General features: G+C 45.1%; 1 protein-coding gene across 7 annotated transcripts in view; it reads left to right on the top strand.

Annotated features, from left to right (window-relative positions):
• The window catches only part of nav2a (neuron navigator 2a), a 534,653-nt gene that overhangs the window by 117,376 nt on the left and 393,699 nt on the right, over window positions 1-23,578 (top strand). For all 7 annotated transcript variants that reach the window (XM_086008162.1, XM_086008160.1, XM_086008161.1 and 4 more), the window contains exons 2-3: window positions 6,216-6,333; window positions 11,175-11,227. In XM_086008162.1, coding sequence (XP_085864288.1) covers window positions 6,216-6,333; window positions 11,175-11,227 — 171 coding nt within the window. The remainder of the gene's footprint in view (window positions 1-6,215; window positions 6,334-11,174; window positions 11,228-23,578) is intronic.

Genomic DNA, 23,578 nt, shown 5'->3' with positions numbered 1-23,578 from the left:
TCGGTGCATTCAGTTGGAAAGCTATTACGAGCGGAGGAAGAAGATGTCCACCTGTTCATACCAGACCTGAGCTTGGCAGCAGTGTGTTTTTTTGTTTAGGAAGGGAAGTAAGATTTTCAGCAGATGGTGAATCAAACTAGCAGTGAGAGTATAGGATTGCTGGCCTCTCTCCTTTCACTGCCAGCACTGTAGCTAACGCTTTCTGACACTTCAGTTAGTGTTTGGAAGGAGGGAGGAGACCCTGGTGTCCCTTAAAGATTCTGAACATTTAGCGTTGATTCTGTTGTAGTTTGTTTTTACTGTAAGCAAGTGTTAGAAAATCAAGGAGCAAGGGCTGACATTCTACCCATTCATAGTCAACAGGGGAAATGCCATTAATAACCCCCTCACTATAATACTCAGATATGTCATGGGCTTTCCTTATTCTTAATTTTCCCCGAATTGAATTGAACAATATAAAATATCCTCTCTTGCAGAATAAGAATGCTTCGCGCTCTCTTCTGACTTCCAGTGACACTGTTGGGAAAGCGAGTTTACTGCACAATAAAAATAGCTTTCTATCTGCCTGATATCAGGTGCGGATAAATTTAGAATAGATTTTATTTTAAACCATTCGGTTATTTCTATCATTCTCAATGCGGTGCATTGAATGCAGAGTGGACAGCCTTGTGCGGACAGCTCTGAAGGAGACATTCTTTATATTCAATTGTTTTCGTGTCTGCCTGGGATCCGTGGATTATTATTTAGATGTAAGCGGTTAACCTTTAAAGGAACAAAAGTTAAGTGTAAAATTAGAAGAAGCAGCGGTTTTGTTTTCAAGAAACACTCACATTCTACAAACCCATGCTTGCATATTTTATTGTGGATAGTGGAATAGACTGGCCTTTGTAATATGAGATTTGTGGTATCGGTTGGCCAGTGTGAGTAATGCCAGCACAGTAATTGTAAATGAAAGTGCTTTGTTCGGGGCAAGTTATGATACAGAGGACGTAACAGATTGTTTCAGAGGTTCTGCAGAGTGCATCTTGTCTGCTTTGCCGCGCAGCGAGTTGATTTATGTTGAACACTGCTTGCAGTTTGGATGAGGGGCTGAAAGCATATTTCCAGAGACAGGGCCCGCCACTTAAGTTCAGATTGATCTATTGGAACTGGTAAGTAGCTTTTGACCTGCCCTCTTGCTGGTCTGGAATCCTGCCGTGTGGCTGTGATCAGTGCCTGCAGGTGAAGCACTGAAATCTCTCCAATTTATCTGTCCTTCTCCTGAAGGCCAGGAGTTGGGCTAATTACTTCAGTCAATTCACGGAAAGAAATTAGCTTTCCTTTGACTGATCCAGATGTGAAGTGTTTTGCAAAAGACAGCTTGAATCTGCCTCAGCCAGACAATGCCTTTCTTTAAAAACCGAAACAAAACAACATTTGAACAAGTGCTAGCAAATGTTTCAAAGATGACTCGCAGGCTAAGCTTTTGAGCAATTTAAGTAGGGCAGGCTTACTCTATGTTTGTTGCTGTAGTGATATATTAGTCTTTTGTAATCTCTTTGCTTGTTATTTCCCAAAATGTTTCCTATGTTTTTGTACTTTTAATAGTAGAAGTGGCACTAGAGCCCCACAGATGATATGTCTGTTGTCTGGTCAGCAACTGAAAGACAGAACTTTTCTTTATACATAGAATCGTATGTTCTCACGATGTCCCAAAGCTCTTAGCATCCAATGAATTACTTTTGAAGTGTATTCACTGTTGTTGGGTAAGCACATGTGCTCGCCAGTTTGCACACAGCAAGATCTCGCAAGCAACATGTGAGGTGAATGACCTGTTGGTCTGTTTATTTTCTGCTGATGGTTCAGGACAGTGGGATAATTCTGTCCTCCTCTTTGAATTGTGCCATGAGATCTTTTACGTCCACCTAAAATACCAGAACAGACAGGCAGGGGCCTCCTACTCATCGAAAAGGCAGCCCCGCAGACAGTACAACAGTGCCACGATAATGCAGTGGAGTGCCAGCCTCGATTTGTACTCTGGTCGAGGCTTGATCCCACAAATTTCTGGCACAACAACAGTGACGACCTGCATGTATTTAGCGCCTTTAATGTAGAAATAAAGTCCCAAGGGGCTACACAGAAGTGTAATGAGGCAAAAATTGGCACCCAGCCAAAACAGGAGATATTAGGAGGGGTGACTAAAAGCTTGGCCGAAGAGGTTGGTTTTAAGAAGGGTTTTAAAGGAGGAGAGGGAGATAGAGAGGCGGAGAGGTTTCGGGACTCGGGCATGTGTGCTGCCACTGAACCAAGCTGCTTCTCTCCTGGGGAGCAAGGTGGTTTTGGGGTTATTTTTCTTCTCACCCGTCTTCATTTTGTTTCAGAATTTAAATTAAAAATTCTGCCAAGGACAAAACATTTTTTTTAAGACCCTGCCCAATTTTCTCAATCCTGAAGTTGGTGACTCAGGCTGGGAACATATCCACGATAGCCAGCGGCAACACTTATTGTGAGGTCTCTGCAGGTGTCAGCCATGGTTCAGTGATAGCACTCTTGGCTGTGAGTCAGAAGGTTGTGGGTTCATAATCCCACTCCAGAGACTTGAGCAGAAAATCTAGGCAGACTCTCCAATTCAGTAATGGGGGAGTGCTGCATCGTTGGAGGTGCTGTCTTTTGGATGAGACGATAAACCGAGGCCCGGTCTGCCCTCTTGGGTGGATGTAAAAGATCCCATGGCACTATTTCAAAGAAAAGCAGGGGAATTCTCCCCGGTGTCCTGACCAGTATTTATCCCTCAACCAACATCACTAAGACAGATTATCTGGCCATTATCACATTGCTGTTTGTGGGACCTTGCTGTGCGCAAATTGGTTGCCGCATTTCCTACATTAAAACGCTGACTGCACTTCAAACAGTACTTGATTGGCTGTAAAAAAATGCAAGTCCTTTTTCTTTAAGTGTTCATTTTTCATGTGACCTTAGCCTAGGAGTATCAACAAGTGACAGTAGGGTCCATCACAGGAAAACCCGGCCCTCTCATCCAATGCCCACATCTGGGCACTTTCCTGCATAGGTTATTGGAGAGCACTTGAAGTGAGAACCCTGGCTTTGGCTCCCAAGCCCACGGCAAAAAAAAAATCAATTGGAGATCCCATGGTTGACAGCTAACTCAGCCTGGACCAGGAACCAAAGTGGAGATGCTTCCCAGTCTACATGGGCCACTAAGCCATTGAGCAACCCAGAATTACTTTTTTTTAAAAAGTTAAACACACAAGTAGTTAAATTAAAATGTAGCTTACTGCGAAATGTAAGTCACTTTTTAATGTTAGTATTATACGGTTGGCAGTAATGTCAATTTTCTCCTGACTTAAACTAACAAAAATAGTTCCCTGTACTTATTAAAGTTATTCACAGTTTACTCAGAAGATTTATAACTTTTTTCTGTTTATTTCTAAATGTTAAATGTATTTCATATGGTTGGACCAGAAGAGTGATTTTGGAGGAAATATTCTGCACTGACTGCTAGTTTGTTGATAAATTAGAATAAAAATATAATTTTCTAAGTTACTGGTACTTTGAAGGAATGCAAGGACAGATCACCCATTGCGCATGCTGCTGAAACAACAGCTTGTAATGGTGTGCAATTAGATTTTGAGTCAAAAGACTGAGAATGTTGAGTGCTCTGAAAGACCACTACAAATAACTGTACTGCTGGAGGCACCTGAGCTGTCCATAAGCAGGGCACCTCTGTGAAATGAATGGGTTCCTGAATAAATGTGATGTGATAAATTACAATACATTAGAGGAAATTTACTAGAATGGTACCGGGGATGAGGGACTTCAGTTTTGTGGAGAGACAGGAGAAGCTGGGATTGTGCTCCTTAGAGCAGAGTTAAGGGGCAATTTGATAGAGGTGTTTAAAATTATAAAGGGTTTTGATAGAGTAAGTAAAGAGAAACTGCTTCCCATGGCAGGAAAATCGGTAACCAGATTGTGATGAAATATTCCATTCATCACTCATTGGTATTCTCTGCCTGTGACTGTGGTTGGTTTCAGTTTCATTTCCCTTACCTCAGTTCTGTTTCCTCACCATTGTATTGTACTGTGTGTAGGGCTCCGCCCATACCTGGCCCCTATGTAAGCTGGCCCAGCCTGCATCACATCCAGTACGGCAGACCTCTTGATGGAAGATACCTCTCCTCTGTGTGTTACCTTCTAAGTCAATAAAAGCCTTGTTTTGTTTCGCTAACATCGAGTCTCAGATTTATTGAGGCACATCACAGATGACGCAGATTTAAGGTAATCGGCAAAAAACAGAGTGGAGAGGAGGAGAATTTTTTTGATGTAGTGAGTTGTTATGATCTGGAATTCACTGCCTGAAGGGTGGTGGAAGCAGATTCAATAGTAACTTGGAAAAGGGAATTGGATATATACTTGAAAAGGAAATATCTACAGGGCTATGAAGACAGATCAGGGGAATGGAACTAATTGGACTGCTCTTTCAAAGAGCCGGCACAGGCATGATGGGCCAAATGGCCTCCTTCTGTGCTGTAAATAAGGAGAAACTGTTTCCAGTGGCAGAAAGGTCGGTAATCAGGGGACACAGATTTAAAGTGATTGGCAAAAGAACCAGAGGCAGCCTGAGGAAACATTTTTTTACACAGCGAGTTGTTGTGACCTGGAATGCACTGCCTGAAAGGGTGGTGGAAGCAGATTCAATTGTAACTTTCAAAAGAGAAGTGGATAAATACTTGAAGAGAAAACATTTAGAGGGCTATGGGGAAAGAGCAGGGGAGTGGGACGAATGGATAGCTCTTTCAAAGAGCCAGCACGGGTACGATGGGCCGAATGGCCTCCTTCTGTGCTGTAAAATTCTACGATTCTATGACGTATAACTGCTTCCCTGGGGAGGCTCTGGATGAACACACCACCTGGTGTTATACTGAGCCATACAGGCCAGGAACGCCCAGTGTTCAATTTCTGGATCTGTGCTGAGTTAGATGATTTCAGCCCAGGCAGCTGTAGGGCTACCACAGTTTAGCCTCCATGATCCCAGTGTGAAGGAAGGAAAGCCAATCAGCCAGGGTTCCTACTCCTGATTTCTGTCCAGAGACCTCTGCTAGAAAGTGCACATGTATGAACAGCGGGAAAGGGCAACATTGAGCTGTGATGCTTTCCATGGTAGGAAAGCCCATCAGCATACTACTCGTGTCAAGGTGGGCAACAAACACAATGGCCGCTGGCACACGTTGAACTGTACCCCAGCATGAATCCGCATCTGACTTTAATGTCTGTAATTTACCACAACATGAAAATGCTTCTCTAATGATAGAAAAGTTGGATAATAACACTTGAAAAGAATGGAACTTCTAGTCTGTAATTAAATTCTCTGAGCCAGTATTGCAAAAATGACAATCCTGGAATGTTTCCAGATTGTTTGAATGCATGCGCCTTATTATAAATGTGCACAATATTAATGATGCCAGAAAAATGAAATGTTCTTGAATATAGAGAAAGCTCATTACTGTAAGCTTAAAAAGTCATTGTTGGGGAGGAATTCACAACATGTAAATGAGAAATTCTTGCACATAAGTAGTGGGTAGTTTAGCAAGAGAGAGAGTGTGTGTGTGTGTGTGTGTGTGTGCCTTGTGACTTATATATATTATGGATGCAGACCTCCCATAGCATTGCTCACATTGAGGCAGAGAATAACAGTGTGGGTATTATTAAGCAAGTGTGACGGGGAAAGTGTTACAGGAAGTAAGTCTGCCAGTTACAATACGAGTGTGCTATATATTATTATAAAGATATAAATAGTGGCTCTGATGCTACCTGAAAAAGTCTTCCTGGAATCTGCTATAAATGCCAGGGTCACTTACTGCCCTTGTTTTATAGTTGTATCAATGAGCTGTCTCCCTGTCTCACCCAGCCATCGCACTTTAAAGGGTTCCTTTGGTGTTCTTTAAGCACGGTCCTCAGAATTCTGAATGCAGTCACAGTGCAGGACCTGATGATTATGCAGCATAATGACCTGAATGTAAATAGATAGCAAGTTGAGTGCATTTCAGACATCTATAATGAAAAATACACTTGGGATTCAAGCTTCCTATTGAACACTATTCATTACTTGTATAATGCACATTTACTTGCTTAAATATTGAGAGTACACAACGTATTGAATTACTTGATGTGGGCTTTGATTGATGGAGTGAAATGTTGAACCTCATTTTGTTAAACAGATTTACACCGACTGGGCCAATCATTACCTGGCGAAGTCTGGCCACAAGCGGCTCATCAGAGACCTACAGCAGGACGTGACGGATGGTGTGCTCCTGGCTGAGATCATCCAGGTCGTAGGTACGTGGCGCCTTTATTCCCATCGGTGTGGTTCTTACGAAAAAGATAATAACTTTGTTGACTGACTGCTTTGATGCTACAGTTCTCCCAGTCCCAGGAAGACACCAGACTTCAATTGTTAAATGACTTAGATCTGGAGTGAGCAGTCGAATGTCATGAATTGTAACAGACATTAGCTTTGGTGTCCAGGCTTGCACATTTACCCAGAGGATTATAATATCTAGCGAATATTTTGATGAAAGTCAGTATTTGCTGGTGCCCGTACTGGGGTGTAATGCGGACAGGAGGGTGGGAGAGGCAGAGTGTCTTTTGTTTGAGCTTGATCCACAAACTTTGGAGGACTATTGGATTAGATAATTATTGTCAAGTTATGTGCATGTGGCAGTGAGTCATGGGCGACACTTGGTCCTCTCTGAACCAGTCCCCATCTGAAAATATCTTCACGAGCTCTTCAACTGTGCCTTTTCTCCAACAGTTCTCGCCACTGATCTCGCTGCCCTCTTTGTGTTAATTTTATTGTGCTCCCGGCTGGTACCTGTCCTCTGATGCTTGGTTTTCCCATGCCTGGACATGGGTCTGTACTCAAGAGCTGAGCCCGTGAATACTTCTAGCCCCATGCCCCAGCACTTCTCAACAGTTATCTCCCACTGTACTGCTTCTGGCCTCCATCTACCCACACCCAGCAGTGCTTCTCAATCACGTCAACGCTTCTACTCCCCACCTCTCCCTTTAGTACTCCCCGATTCCTCCCCCTGCAGTGCTCCAACAACCCAGTCCCTTGACAGAACACTTGCCTTAGGACTTCCACATCCCAGCGCTCCTCATTCCTTTCATTTACAAAAGCCCACCCCCCCCAAAGTGCTGACAGACCCTACTTTTCATTACTCCCAGTGCCCCCATTGGCTTCAACCCCCTCCCTGACTACTCGTAGGCCCTAGTGCCCTCCCCCAACACGAGCCTAGATCCCTATCTGAGTTCTCCCAGTCTCCAGACTTTCCCTTGATTTAGTTCCCTTGTGCACCCCCCACCATCCTCGCATGAGATTTCCTGTCCCCATGCAGTGCTCCCATAACCAGCGTGCCCTCCTTCCCACAGAGTTTTTCCAATGGCCATCTACCCCAAAGTCCGCCCAAGCCTCGGATCGTAATTTAGTAAATTTTAAGAAACCCCAAATGTTCCACAACCCACCCTCCATTACTATTTCCAAGTCCAGCCCTTCCATAATTTCCTCCCAGGCCACAGTTCCTTTTTCCCACTCTCACAACTCTCCAACTATAACCCCTTGTTTTTCTTCCCAATTGCCCCCCCTCCCCCTGCCGCCCCCTACTCATCCCTCCTGGCCTAAATCTCAATTTCTCTCTCAACCGCCATGTTGCATAACTTCTCTGACAGCCCCTCCCTGGCCCCATCTCCAGCTCTTGTGCATGTTGCCTCCATCTTCCTGCTTACTCTGGCCTTAAAAAGTCAAGATATTGAGTGCATCAGTGAGGTAACATGTGAGAGTCACAAAGAGACATTGGAGATGTACAGTGGGGAGGGGAGACTCACAGAGAGAGCGAGATAAAATAAATGAGAAGAGTCAGACAGATTGACAAACACCAAAAATGAGAATTGTGCGACAGCCATGCAAAGCGAGGGGGAAAAGGGTGAAAGGCTAAAGCAGAGAGATTGACACAAAGAAAATTAGTGAATGGGAAAGAAGTAGAGGCAGGAAAAGAGATTTTGGCCCGGATTTTGCGGTCAAATGCAAAGGAACAGTGTCCGCCGTTCATTACGCTTACAGCTGCCCACAGACTTTTTGTGGGTTTTTGAGCGACAAGTTGTGGGCCCAGAAATTCGGGTCGGAGGCTTCCCGCGGGTGCAAGCCTCCGACCTGCACTTACCTAGCGCACCGGCCGTTGAGCTGTGGGCCCGCATGGGATTCCGATCCTGGGCCTGCTCCAACTGCCAGCGTGCAGTGCTTGCGTATCCCAGGGGCGCAGTTAGTTCGATGCGTCCCCTGGGATCACGTGGGCCATGGAGAGCCAATGGTAGCAGGGAATGCCCATTCATAAGTTTGACAGGAAGAGCTGTCAAAACTATAAATACTATAAGCCCCAAAACATCACTAAAACTTCAAATAAATTTTTTTTAATCATATTTTTAAAATAACTATTTTAAACAATAATTTAAATCTTTGAAAAAATTAATTACATTTTCTAACGGGGCTAAAAATAAACTTACCTTTCTTTAAAGTATTTAAAAATAATAAACCTGTGGAAAAAATGTTTTAATTTTAATTAATTCACCTTGCACCTGCTTTTTATATGTGTAACTCCTGGAGACTTATCCTCCCAGAGAAACCTGGGAAAAAATGTAAGTTCCATGCGACGCGCTGCCTCTCCAGCACACGCGTTCGACCTCTGAACCCCTTCCTTTAAGGGAATGGAAGTTCCGGTTTCCCGCGCATGCGCAGTGCATGCACGAAATCGTCACTTCCGTTGGGCCTACGGGTGAGTACCCCGTGCGTACTCACCCGTGGAGACCCGAATTTCTGGGCTGTGGTATTTTAGAGGTGGGTTCCAGTGCAGCGCCCTCTGCAGGAGAGCTCTGGCATGTGTGAGTAGGAGAAACAACAGCGTGGCTCTTCAACCAATCAGATTGAAGAATCCTCACTGAAACACGCAGAGTTTAAACAAGGAAGTATAAATTAGAATATTTAATTCATTGTAAAATGCAAAATAAATATAGGGAAAGAAAGATGGGATTAAGAGAGAGAGATAAAAAAACAGAAAAAGTTGAAAAAAAGTTAATTTTTAATTTAAAAAAAAATCTCCAACAATAATTAGATTCTGAAGGACTGAGACTCCATGCTTGTAAAATTACCTTTTCAGTGCCAGGGACGTTGTTTAACAGTAATTAAAAATTGTGGATTTAAAAATTCTTGTCCTGCTTTACAAACATTTCCACAGACTCACCCCACCTGATCTTAATAATCTCTTGCCTTAAATCCCTGCCCACACCCTCCTCGATTACCACATTATCCTCAACCCTTGCTTACTATGCTCCACCATCAGCAGTCACTCTTTGATAGACGGCTTTTTGTCCTTCTGGAATTCTCGACTTAATTCTCTCCACCTCACCCCCACCCTCCCTGCTTTCAACAACCTCCTCAAAATGCTCCTCGGCCACTGTGGCTTTAGTTCCCCATCCTCAGCTCTCCATTCCTTTGGCTTGGTGTCCATTGTATCTCTTTCTTCCTCATTCCATCAGCTTTAGCTCAGTGGCAGCACACTCGCCTCTGAGTCAGAAGGTCAGACAGTTCAAGGCCCACTCCAGGGATTTGAGTACATTATCTAGGCTGACAATTAAGTGCCATACTGAAGGAGGGCTGCACTGTTCGAGCTGCCATCTTTTGGATGAGACCTTAAACCGAGACCCCGACTGCCCCCTCAGATTGACATAAAAGATCCCATGGCACTTGTTGAAGAAGAGCTGAGGAGTTCTCCCAGTGTCCCAGTTAACATTTATCCCTCATCCAACACTCTGCAATGTGCAAACTAGCTGTACGTTTGCCTACCTTCTAACAGTGACTACACTTCAAAAGTACTCATTGGCTGTGAAGTGTTTTGGGATGTCCTGAGGTGATAGAAGGTGCTATATAAATGCAAGTTCTTTTTTTCTCTGAGACATGTTCCTGCACATAAGGAAAAGTATATAAATACAAATCGTTGTTGATGCTGGATGTTGGCAGCTGCCATTTTTCTAGCAACAACAACAACTTGCGTTTATATAGCACCTTTAACGTAGTAAAAAGTCCCAAGGTGCTTTACACGAGCATTATCAAACAAAATTTGACACTGAGCCACATAAGGGGATATTAGGACAGGTGACCAAAAGCTTGGTCAAAGAGGCAGGTTTTGAGGAGCGTCTTACAGGAGGAGAGGCAGAGAGATGGAGAGGTTTAGGGAGGGAATTCCAGAGTTTCGGGCCTAGGCAGCAGAAGCCACGGCCGCCAATGGTGGATCGATGAGAATCGGGAGCGCGCAAGAGACCGGAATTGGAGGAGTGCAGAGCTCTCGGAGGGTTGCAGGGCTGGAGCAGAAGCTTGCACACGAATCGCTATCTTTGCGTTGCTGCTCATTCTCTGGAATTTGCCCTGCAGTATAAAAGGGGGAAGATTTTTGCGATGTCGGAAACCAAGCCCAACAAAATCATTTTAGATTTGAAGCAGTCTTGTGCACGAGCCACGGGACCGCCGTGTCAAACAGATGTGAGCATTCGTGCAGAGGCAAACGGGCTGTCAGTCATAATCGTCTTTGCAATGCTTGAACAATTAGCAGCAGGTGAAGATGGGAGAAATCAATTAAGAGGCAAGAGGTAAACAAAGCGTTGTAACTCCAGCAGCTAATTGCACTTGCCATGGAGGCTTCATGTGGTTTCCATCTGTGCTATCCGAGCTTCTCTGTGGTTTTTTTTTTCTGGAGTGGTCATGAAACCTTATCCTGCCCACGACAGTATGGCATTCTTGACCCGCCACTGATGGGGCTCGGCGTGTGCAGACAGTTGATGGAATGAAGGCGAGAGAAGCGAGCGTGGAAGGGGTTAAGGAAGGCTGTCGTACAGTTGTCTGCTTTTAGGTGATGACCTTGTTCCTCAGCTGCTGTGGGGTGGGTGGGCACTACCCAGCAGAAAATTGTGCATACTCCCCATGAGTGTTCATTTGCTTTGGTAAGGTTGCTTGTTAGGATTTGATCCATTCCCAACAAACCATTCCTTAGCACTGTCTGTAGTTGGAAGACAAAGCTGTCTGTACTCAACATGCTGCAATAGTTAAGCATGCTATTTTCTTAATATTTCAGCAAACGAAAAGATTGAAGACATCAATGGCTGTCCGAAGAATCGCTCTCAGATGGTAAGTAGCCTATTTTTTTACTCTCGCATTTCAAACATTGCACGGTAGAAATGGAAGGGTTTATTTTCAGAACTATTTGACTGGAATGGGTTTTGAAATGATCCTGCACGTTTTGGAATCGGTAAGTTTAGGTACTTGAACATATTAATAATCTAAATAAAACAATCTAGTACGATGCTGGTCTAGATTATAGTGTGGGTAATGTTTAGCACACGTTAAGCATCAAGTTATTTTTAAAGCAGGGAAAGCAGCACCCCCTGTAAAATTTTAATTGTGAACATTTCAAGAAGGTCACCAATATTGTCTTTATTGTGTTACTGTACACAGATTATGTTTCTCTTTAATTGATCCTGCAACCATTTTTTGGAATGATCTATTTTTCCAATCTTGGTTGTTTACGCTATGATACTCAACGGCTGAAAATAAAAATAGCTTTGGAATCTTGAAACTATTCCCTAATTGAAAAACAAACTTGCTCTTAATCCCTATTTTAAAATAGCGAACTCGTGAAGCAAAAAATGCAAAAGCAAGTTAAAATTAGTGCTGCCGCTGGGTGTTGAAGATGGTGCAGCAGATGATTGATGAGCTGATTCAAAGAATTAAAGCAATGTGAAGAAAGAAGCACACCACCCTTAAAGTGAGAGAAAAAATGACTGCTACCGCCTCATCTAGATAGATGGCAAATGTATAACCGAGCGTGCTGCCACAGCATCTTGAGGTTCCAGGGTGCGTTGCTATACGGAAGTGAGGAACAGGTTTACTCTTGTGGCATGCCACACTTGTTAAATTCCTGATCTGTTGAACGGGGACCAGAAATTCCTCGTTAGGGAAGGGGTCATCAGCATTAATCCAATCTTGCAATGCTCCATGTGGCCAGCACAAAAGTAGCATAGCTGTTGGGAGCATGTCAGTTCTTAACTGCAGTTGGTATGTGTCTGAAGGAGAGTGGGAGTGGGCAATATCCTCACAATAAAAAAGGTGTTTTCCTCCCACCTCCCAATGTTTCTCTCCTGTCCTGAAGCCAGTAATAAACTGGGTTGTGGTTATATGGTTGATAGCAGCTCCTCCTCCACTTTTACCTTGCTGAAGGAGTGGGCCTTTGGCGTAGCGGTAGCATCCCCGCTGCTGGGCCAGAAAGCGTAGGGTTTCGAACCCCGCTCCACAGTCCCGGCAAGTGGAGTCGGAGCTCCGGCTCTAAATTCTGGGTTGACATCCAGCGGGATACTTGCGTCCGTGGGTGTGGGTGGCCCCCCCCCTCGTATGGGTTGTGGGAGCCCGTAAAACCCTCCCGCCATAGGACTAACCACCCTAATGGCTGGTACAAAGATGGTTACGGTCACGGAAGGAGCGTTAATCGCGGCCAGAAATCCTTCCACCACTTCATACAGTTCCCCAAAGGGAACAGTGTGAAGACACGTACGACGACAACCTTGCTGAAGCGGCCATTCTTCCTGCGCGTTCTTTCTTACTTCTTTATACGACTCGGCTTCTCCCTCAATAAACTTGCTTTAATCACGTGGGCACAATTAGGAGGTGAAATTGGTCTGGGGCCCTCATTATCATTCAGTAGGCATGCTGCCAGCGTGATTAGTGCCCGGATTGGCAGCTGATAAACTTTTTAATCAACCAACTATTTCTTGCAGCTCCTACGAGGGCTCAGTATTTAAGTACACTTGCCACTGTGGTAGTGAGCCAAGTGGACTAGGAATGTCCCAGGTTCGATCACTGAGTTTCTTGATATCAACTACAGTAAGGGTGCAGACTTGAGCAGAAAGGTGGATGTGTGGACGCTAGGTGAGGTCAGAATCAAACTTGGCTGAGACATTCCCTGATCAAACTGTGCCAAAACTTAGCGAGTATTGTTGATTGTCCAAAGTAGTGGCCAATTGTATGAGGTTTAGAAGAGTGGCCATGGTTCTGTACATCAGCATGAACTAATAAAATAAATACCCGACTGAGAATGTCTCCACAAGCTTGTACTAATGACATCAATATTCTTAACCCCAGTATATGAATGTGACAGCACATCAAAGACATGCTTCGCATTACCTGTTGCCACAGCACCAACTCTCACTATTGGCACAATGAAGTCAGTACTCTTTCCCCCTGTATGAAAGAAAGAAAGATTTGCATTTGTATAGCGTCTTTCATAACCTCAGGACGTGCCAAAGCACTTTACAGCCAATTAAGTACTTTTGAGTCACACAGGAAACAAAGCAACCAATTGCACACAACAAGGTACCACAAACAGCAATGAGGTAATGACCAGATGATCTGCTTTTTTTTACATTGTTTGAGGTATGAATATTAGCCAGGACACCAGAGAGAACTCCCCTGCTCTTCATCAGAATAGTGCCATGGGATTTTTATTTCCATCTGAGGGGGCAGATGGGGCCTCGGTTTAACATCTCATGTGAAAGATGGCACCTCCGACAGTGCAGCACTCCCTCAGCTGGAGTGTCAGCCTAGATTTTTCTGCTCGAGTCCCTGGAGTGGGACTTGAACCCACAACTTTCTGGCGAGGCGAGAGTGCAAAACATGCGCCAAAGCGCGCACACCTACAATGTAATTTCAAAGCTGCAATCTAATCTCCAGTTTTGAGCTTTGACCATGAGGTTCGTGAAACCATCTGACAGAGAACCGTAGTCTTAAAATCGGTTCCATCTATTCATTGGGTTTATTTGTGTATTACTGGGGCTAAAACTCATTCAGGTCAAAAGGTACAAGACTTCCAAGGCCCCCCCAGAGACAATAGATTTGATGGCCCTTTTGAGGCAATCTGTAGATTTATTTACTGATCGCCATCTGCTATCTGTGCCCACTGCTGCCGAGCAGCATGTCAGGATGCCAACCAATGTTCCCTTTAATTTTTTTTCCGTGTACGGTCCCTTTAAGTGGCTGCACGACCCATTCAAATTTTCACGCATGTGCGGTTTCTTCCATTTAAAAGCCGGCGAGTGGCCTGCACGCGATGCGGGAATGTTGCTGGCACCTGTTGGGAAGAAGACGTCCGTCCCTCCTGCGGACTTCCACCACCAAGACCTTCAGTGCCGCATCCGAGAAGTAGGGGGCCACCTGACGTTTCTCCTTGGCCTGCCATGTTCAGAAGTTGCCTTCTAGTTGCCTGCATCCAAAGTGCATCTCCCCTTTAAGAGGTGCATGCTACCTTTAAATCGTGTCAAGGTCATCCGATATTTCCGCCCTCCCATTAAGCAAGCTGCCTATTGATAGCACTAGTAGCGCTGGCAGCACGCCTGCTTAATGATAATAAGAGGCCCTGACCAAGTTCACCTCCTAACTGCACCCATTTGATTAGGCAAGTTTATTGAATGAGTAACTGAGTCATATAAGGAAGAAGGAAAGAACATAAATTTATATGGTACCTCATTACATGCTTGGGATTTCCCAAAGTGCTTCACATACATCCGGAATGGGGCAGGTTTGGTCCCCAGTCTGTTCTGAGCTGCCGGAGCTCAACCAACTGGTGGTGGGGATGCTACAATTGGCACCCATGGATTAGGGAGGGGATATTTAGCCAAGGTTCCAGCTCCTAATCGTTATGTAAAGGATTCCTAATGGAAGAGCACGTCTATATGTTGGAAGAAGACACGATCAGGCTCGGCTACGATCTTCCAATGATCAAATATTCTACTGACACGCACTGTTGAGGACCATGCATGAGTAACGGTGAGCTGCTGCAGGGTACTGGGTACCTTCATCCTTGGTCTTGCTGGGAGAATGTAGGGGTGAGTATGCACACCTATTTCCTGGTGGTGGAATGACAAAGGACTGGAAAAGACCATTTTGGTCCATTTGGCCAGCCCCAGAGTACAAAAACAAAATAACAGTTTGCCAACCACCTCCCGCAATTAATTTTTTCGCCAAATGCCTGCACAACTCCCTCTTAAAAGTCCTGATGTCGGCAGCCACACTTGTCTCCTTGAGCAGTGCATTCCAAACACTGACCATCCTCAGTGGGGGGGATGTCTTTGTACTCAAGTGAGATTGGTATGATAGCTGGTGAATTCAAATTTTAGGTTATGGTTTAAACGGGAATCATTGATGATTACTTTATGCAATTAAATATGTATGAATGAGTTGCAAGCCCTAAATGCAATGAATGGATTGCGATCATGTCTTAACTCGCAACAACAAGTTGCATTTATATAGCATCTTTAACGTAGTAAAACATCCCAAGACGCTTCACAGGCGCGTTATCAAACAAAATTTGACACAGAGTCCAGAAACGTTAAATAAATATTTTGTATCTGTCTTCGCAGAAGAAGACACAAAAAGATTCTAGATTCTAGAACGGCCCCAGCGGATTGGAAGGTCACAAATGTAACACCATTATTCAAGAAAGGAAGGAGAGAAAAAACAGGGAACTACAGGCCAGTTAGCCTGACATCAGTCGTCGGGGAAATGCTGGAATCCATTGTTAAGGAAGTGGTAACAGGGCACTTAGAAAATCATAACATGATTAGGCAGAGTCAACATGGTTTTATGAAAGGGAAATCGTGATTGACAAATTTATTAGAGTTTTTTGAGGATGTAACTAGCAGGGTAGATAAAGGGGAACCAGTGGATGTAGTATATTTGGATTTCCAGAAGGCATTCAATAAGGTGTCACATAAAAGGTTATTACACAAGATTAGGGCTCATGGGGTTGGGGGTAATATAGTAGCATGGCTAGAGGATTGGTTAACGGACAGAAAACAGAGAGTAGGGATAAACGGATCTTTTTCAGGTTGGCAGGCTGTAACTAGTGAGGTGCCGCAAGGATCAGTGTTGGGGCCTCAGCTATTTACAATCTATATTAATGACCGAGATGAAGGGACCGAGTGTCATGTATCCAGGTTTGCTGATGATACAAAGTTGATGGGACAGTAAGCTGTGAGGAGAACACAGAGTCTGCAAAGGGATATAGATAGACTAAGTGAGTGGGCAGTAAGGTGGCAAATGGAGTATAATGTAGGGAAATGTGAGGTTATTCACTTTGGTAGGAAGAATAGAAAAACAGAATATTTTTTAAATGGTGAGAAACTTTCAAATGTTGGTGTTCAGAGAGATTTGGGTGTCCTCATGCAAGAAACACAGAAAGCTAGCACGCAGGTACAGCAAGCAATAAGAAAGGCAAATGGTATGTTGGCCTTTATGGCAAGGGGGCTGGAGTATAAGAGTAAGGAAGTATTGCTACAATTGTACAGGGCCTTGGTGAGACCACACCTGGAGTACTGTGCACAGTTTTGGTCTCCTTATCTAAGGAAGGATATACTTGCCTTGGAGGCGGTGCAATAAAGGTTCACTAGATTGATTCCTGGGATGAGAGGGCGGTCCTATCATTACAGATTGTGTAGAATGGGCCTATACTTTCTGGAGTTTAGAAGAATGAGAGGTGATCTCATTGAAACATACAAGATTCTGAAGGGGATTGACAGGGTAGATGCTGAGAGGTTGTTTCCCCTGGCTGGAGGGTCTAGAAATAGGGGGCATAGTCTCAGGATAAGGGGTAGGCCATTTAAGACTGAGATGAGGAGGAATTTCTTCACTCAGAGGGTTGTGAATCTTTGGAATTCTCTGCCCCAGAGGGCTGTGAATGCTGAGTCTTTGAGTATATTCAAGGCTGAGATAGATAGATTTTTGGACTCTAGGGGAATCCAGGGATACGGGGACAGGGCGGGAAAGTGGAGTTAAGGTCGATGATCAGCCATGATCTTATTGAATGGCGGAGCAGGCTCGAGGGGCCGTATGGCCTACTCCTGCTCCTATTTCTTATATTCTTACAAGGAGATATTAGGGCAGATGAGTAAAAGCTTGGTCAAAGAGGTAGGTTTTCAGGAGCGTCTCAAAGGAGGAAAGAGAGGTAGAGATGCAGAGAGGTTTAGGGAGGGAATTCCAGAGCTTGGGGCTTAGGCAGCTAAAGGTACGGCCAGCAATGGTGGAGCGATGAAAATCAGGGCTGCTCAAGAGGCCAGAATTGGAGGGTTGTGGGACTGAAGGAGATTACAGAGATAGGGAGGGGCAAGGCCATGGAGGGATTTGAAAAGAAGGATTAGAATTTTTAAGTCGAGGCGTTGCTTAACCAGGAGCCAATGTAGGTCAGCAAGCACAGGGGTGATAGGTGAACGGGCCTTGGTGCGAGTTAGGACACGGGCAGCAGCAAGTTTATGGAGGGTAAAATGTGGGAGGCCGGCCAGGAGTGCATTGGAATAGTCAAGTCTACAGGTAACAAAGGCATGGATGAGGGTTTCAGTAGCGGATGAGCCGAGGCAGGGGCGGAGTCACGAAATGTTCCAGAGGTGGAAATAGGGAGTCTTAGTGACGGTGTGGATATGTGGTTGGAAGCTCAACTCGGGGTCAGATGTATTAAGCATACATTAAGTACATAGACAGCAGGGGAGTGCATGATAAGAGAGAATACGAAAAGATTAGGAGATAAATTTTTAAAAAACAATTAGGGAGGCAAAGAGGAACTATAAAATTAAATTATCATGAACATAAAACAAAATAGTAAAATAGTTTATAGGCACATCAATAAAAAAAGGAAGGTTGGGATGGGAATAGGGCCATTAAGGGATAGTCAGGATAATACCACAGGTAACGATAGAGAGATGGCAGAAAATTAACTAATTCTTTTGCTTCAGCATTTACCAGGGAGTTAGAACAGGTGGACATGACATTAGATGATTAGATTAGTAATGAGATAAGTGCATTTAAAATTTTAAAAAGGAGATATATTAAATAAATTAATCAAACTCAGGATAAATCCCCTGGTCCGGATGGATTGCATCCACGCATTTTAAAAGAATCTAGGGAAGAGATAGCAGAGGCATTACTATGCATATTTAATAATTTGTAAGAAAAAGGTATAGTGCCAGAGGACTGGCGGATAGCTAACGTAATACCAATATTCAAGAAGAAGGATAGAACATGTCGAGGGAATTATAGACCAGTCAGCTTAACATCGGTGGTAGGAAAAATAACGGAATTCCTACTAAAGGAGAAAATAGAAGAACATTTCAAAAACCAATAATATAACAATGAATAGTCAACATGGATTTCAAAAGGGAAAGTCTTGCTTGACCAACCTTATTGAATTTTTTGAAGAGGTAACAGAGAAAATAGACAATGATAAGGCAGTAGATGTAATTTATCTGGATTTTCAAAAGGCCTTTGATAAGGTACCCCAGAATAGGCTGATGAACAAGGTCAGAGAATGCGGAGTCAGGGGACAAGTAGCAGAATGGATTGCTGGCTGGCTTCAGGACAGAAAGCAAAGAGTAGGAGTATAAAGGGTAGCTATTCACAGTGGCAGAAGGTGGGTAGTGGTGTTCCACAAGGATCAGTGCTGGGACCACTGCTGTTCACAATTTATATTAACGATTTAGACTTTGGAATCAAAAACATAATTTCTAAATTTGCGGATGACACCAAATTGGGGGGCATAGTCAATACTGAAGAGGACTGCAACAAGTTACAGGAGGACATTAATAAACTTGCAGAATGGGCAAATAATTGGAAAATGAAGTTCAACACAGATAGATGTGAGGTAGTACATTTTGATAGGAAGAATAGGGAGATCACTTATCACTTGGAGGGTGCGAGTCTAGGTGGGGTAGAGGAACAAAGGGATCTAGGAGTTGTAATGTAGGAAACACGGCAGCCAATTTGCGCACAGCAAGCTCCCACAAACAGCAATGTGATAATGACCAGATAATCTGTTTTAGTGAAGTTGATTGAGGGATACATATTGGCCAGGACACCGGGGATAACTCCCCTGCTCTTCTTTGAAATAATGCCATGGGATCTTTTACGTCCACCTGAAAGAGCAGACAGGGCCTCGGTTTAACATTTCATCCGAAAGACAGCACCTCCGACAGTGCAGCACTCCCTCAGTACTGCACAGGAATGTCAACCTAGATTTTTGTGTTCAAGTCTCTGGAGTGGGACGTGAACCCACAACCTTCTGGCTCAGTGGCGAGAGTGCTACCAACTTTTAAAAAAATATTATTTATTAAACAATAAAAACATTTACAACATCATGATCATTCCATTGGATCGTACAAATCCATTCCGCCACTCTGCACAGCCATTCCTCCACCACTTATTATCAAAACCTGACATTTAATTTGTCTCCCATAACATATACTAATCTATTGTACTTTAAAAATTGATCAGTAATCATGGCTCTGAACAAGGGAAGTGTGCCTGATAATCCCCCCATCATTTAATCTCCTTCCCCTCCCCAACTTTTTGGGCAGCTCTTGCTTTCTCCTGCAGCCTCCGGCTCTTTTTCACCTCCTGTTTGAACCTTCCCTGCAGTTTCAGCCTCTTCCTTACATTAGGTTTGGGCCGAGGAGCTGCCCCTTCTCCCTCTTTCTGCCCTTCACTAACCATTTCCATTCTACACGATGCCACCACACCCCCCACTTCCATGTCTCTGTCCCCCTCTGACTCCTCACTCTCGAGCTCTTCCGCAACCTCCCATCCCTGCTCCCCGTCAGATACATAGGGCTCGATTTTCAGTGTGCCATGGAGTCGGGATTGGAGGCGTGCGGGGGGTTAAATTCCCGAAATCAGGTGTCCCGACCCCATCCCGCCTCCATGCCAGTTTCAAAGGAGGCGGGTACCCGCCCCGCACTGGGACCCGCCTACACGAGGCGGGAAGGGATTAGTGCCAATTAACTGCCTGTTAACAGGTAGTTAACAGGCAGTTTTTAGCCTAATCCCTATTTTGAAGCTTGAACTGTGGGATTCCCGACGGCTCCAAACCACGCCAAGTCAGAGGAGTCGGGCCGTCGGGTTGAAGGACTTGGAGGGGTCGAGATGTCGGTGTTCAGGTGAGTGATGTGTGCATGAGTGCAAAGGTAAGTGTGTTTGGTGTGTCTAAAGTGATTAAACAAGTTTTACATACATTTTCTTACCTTTTCAGCCTTCCTTCCTTGAGGTTCGGGGAGTCCCTCATCTCACCGGCACAGAAAGCAGAATGGCTGCGAACTGTCAAAAGCGACAGCCTTCAGCTTACTGTGCAGGAGAGATTTCTAACTGAGTCTTAAGAGAAGGACTCGTGTTAGAAGTAAGACTGTCAGTGTTTGACAGCTTCAAACAGCTGTGAAACGCTGATATTTCATCTCTCAAAAGCTCTTGACAGATGAAATTTCAGTCTGTGACGTCACCTGTTGCCGGGTGGCCCTTAATTGGCCTGCTGAGCCCGCTGGGTGGGCTCAACAAGGTCAATCAAGTTAAAATCGCGTGGATTGGCTGCATCTCGATGGAGGCGGGACTACAATCCCGAAAGTTGTAGTCCCGCCTCCAACCCGATTTCTGAATGAAAATCCAGCCCACAATCTCCCTTAGAGAGTCTTCCTGCTATCATGGTTTCTCCAACAGTGCTGCTCCCTTTGGCCTCAGCTCCACCGCTGACCCTTGCTCCCCGTTTCTTCTCTCTCTGTGACAATGGTGCATCTGCATCTATCTTGCTCCCTTCTGGCGTCTTTGTCTCCCTGCTCCTGTCCTGCTGCCCCTTTAAGGCTCCTGCCTCTTGCACCCTCTCCTTGTCTTTCCCCTCCTGCTCCCCGAGATGTCCGACTCCCCATCTTTCTTTGGAATATTTACATTTACCATGCACCCCACTCCCACCTCCTCCTCCCATGGACACCAGATTCTTTAGGGAGAGCTCAGCTGTGTTATGGCTCGACTCTGCTCTCGACCCATGCTGCCCGCTGCTGTCTTTGTCCTTTTCCACCGTACTTGGTGTGTTTTCCACCATCTCCATCCTGTTCTCTGCTCTGCAATTTTCTGCCTCTTCCTGTGCTCTTTTCTCCTTCCATTCACCAGCTGTGTCCTCCGCCTGCTCCGCTCCTCCAGCCGCTCCACTCACACCTCCTGCTCCTTCGCCATCTCCCATCTCCTCATCACTCAAGGGGCTTCCTTCTATTGCACACGCACTGCGGGTGGGGCCTTTATGACACACCCCACAGCTCTCCGCCTTGCAGCTCCAAGCAGTGTGTCCAGACTCACTGCAGTTATAACAGTCTGGACAGCTTCTTACAATATGGTCATGTCCAAGACAATAATAACAAACCTTCACCTGGTTATCATGCAGTACCCGGAAGTACTGCACTCCTTCCATTGTCTCGAATTAGAGTCATAGAGTTATACAGCACAGAAAGAGGCCCTTCGGCCCATCGCGTCCGCGCCAGCCATCAAGCCCATCCAATCTAATCCCATTTTCCAGCATTTGGTCCGTAGCCTTGTATGCTATGGCATTTCAAGTGCTCATCCAAATGCTTCTTGAATGTTGTGAGGGTTTCTGCCTCTACCACCCTTTCAGGCAGTGAGTTCCAGATTCCAACCACCCTCTGGGTGAAAAAGTTCTTCCTCAAATCCCCTCTAAACCTCCTGCCCCTTACCTTGAATCTATGCCCCCTTGTTATTGACCCCTCTACTAAGGGGAAAAGTTCCTTTCTATCTACCCTATCTATGCCCCTCATAATTTTGTACACCTCAATCAGGTCACCTCTCAGCCTTCTCTGCTCCAAGGAAAACAACCCCAGCCTGTCCAGCCTTTCTTCATAGCTGAAGCGCTGCAGCCCAGGTAACATCCTGGTGAATCTCCTCTGCACCCTCTCCAAAGCAATCACACCCTTCCTATAGTGTGGCGACCAGAACTGCACACAGTATTCCAGCTGTGGCCTAACCAGCGTTTTGTACAGCTCCATCATAACCTCCCTGCTCTTATATTCTATGCCTTTTTAACCACCTTATCCACCTGTTGTGCTTCCTTCAGGGATCTATGTACATGTACACCAAGGTCCCTCTGATCCTCTGTCTTTCACAGAATCACAGAATCTACAGTGCAGATAGAGGCCATTTCGGCCCATCGAGCCTGCACCGACACATATCCCACCCTATCCCCGTAACCCCACGTATTTAATCCCCTAACACTAAGGGTCAATTTATCATAGCCAAATCAACCTAACCTGCACATCTTTGGACTGTGGGAGGAAACCGGAGCACCCGGAGGAAACCCACGCAGACACAGGGAGAATGTGCAAACTCCACACAGACAGTCGCCCGAGGCCAGATTTGAACCCGGGTCCCTGGCGCTGTGAGGCAACAGTGCTAACCACTATGCCACCGTGCCTAGATTCCTAGGGTCTTACCATTCATTGTGTATTCCCTTGCCTTGTTAGTCCCTCCAAAATGCATCACCTCACACTTTTCAGGGTTAAATTCCATTAGCCACTGTTCCGCCCATCTGACCAACCCATCTATATCGTCCTGCAGACTGAGGCTACCCTCCTCGCTATTTACCACCCCACCAATTTTCGTGTCATCTGCGAACTTACTGATCATACCTTTCACATTCACATCCAAATCATTAATGTAGACCACAAACAGCAAGGGACCCAGCACCGATCCCTGCGGTACCCCACTGGACACAGGCTTCCAGTCACAAAAACAACCTTCGACCATCACCCTCTACCTTCTGCCACTAAGCCAGTTTTGGATCCAATGTGCCAAGGCACCCTGTATCCCATGGGCTCTTACCTTCTTGACCAGTCTCCTGTGTGGGACTTTATCGAAAGCCTTACTGAAATCCATGTATACCACATCCACTGCACTACCCTCATCCACACACCTAGTCACCCCCTCGAAAAATTCAATCAAATTGGTCAGACATGATCTTCCCTTGACAAAGCCATGCTGACTATCCCTGATTAATCCTTGCCTCTCCAAGTGGAGACTATTCTGTCCCTCAGAATTTTTTCTAATAATTTCCCTACCACTGATGTTAGGCTCACTGGCCTGTAATTCCCTGGTTTATCCCTACTACCCTTCTTGAATAATGGTACTACGTTAGCTGTTCTCCAGTCCTCTGGCACATCCCCTGTGGCCAGAGAGGTTTTGAAAATTTGTGTCAGAGCCCCTGCAATCTCCTCCTTTGCCTCACACAGCAGCCTGGGATACATCTCGTCCAGGCCTGGGGATTTATCCACTTTTAAGCCTGCTAAAACCACTAGTACCTCCTCCCTCTCGCTGCTAATATGTTCAAGTATATCACAGTCCCCCTGCCCGATTTCTATGTCTACATCGTCCTTCTCCATAGTGAACACAGATGCAAAAAATTCATTTAAAACCCCACCTACATCTTCTGGCTCCACACACAGATTGCCACTTTGGTCCCTAATGGGCCCTACTCTTTCCCTAGTTATCCTCTTGCCCTTAATATACTTATAAAACACCTTAGGATTTTCCTTTATTTTGCTCGCCAGTGTTATTTCATGGCCCCTCCTCACTCTCCTAATTTCTTTTTTAAGTATCCCCCTGCACTTTTTATACTCCTCT

Source organism: Somniosus microcephalus, chromosome 15 (assembly GCF_052327205.1).
Source record: "Somniosus microcephalus isolate GS21.2 chromosome 15, FLI_Smic_1.0, whole genome shotgun sequence".
NCBI lineage: Eukaryota > Metazoa > Chordata > Chondrichthyes > Squaliformes > Somniosidae > Somniosus > Somniosus microcephalus.
The sequence above is the reverse complement of the archived record's forward strand: the minus strand, read 5'-3'. Positions and strand labels throughout refer to the sequence as shown.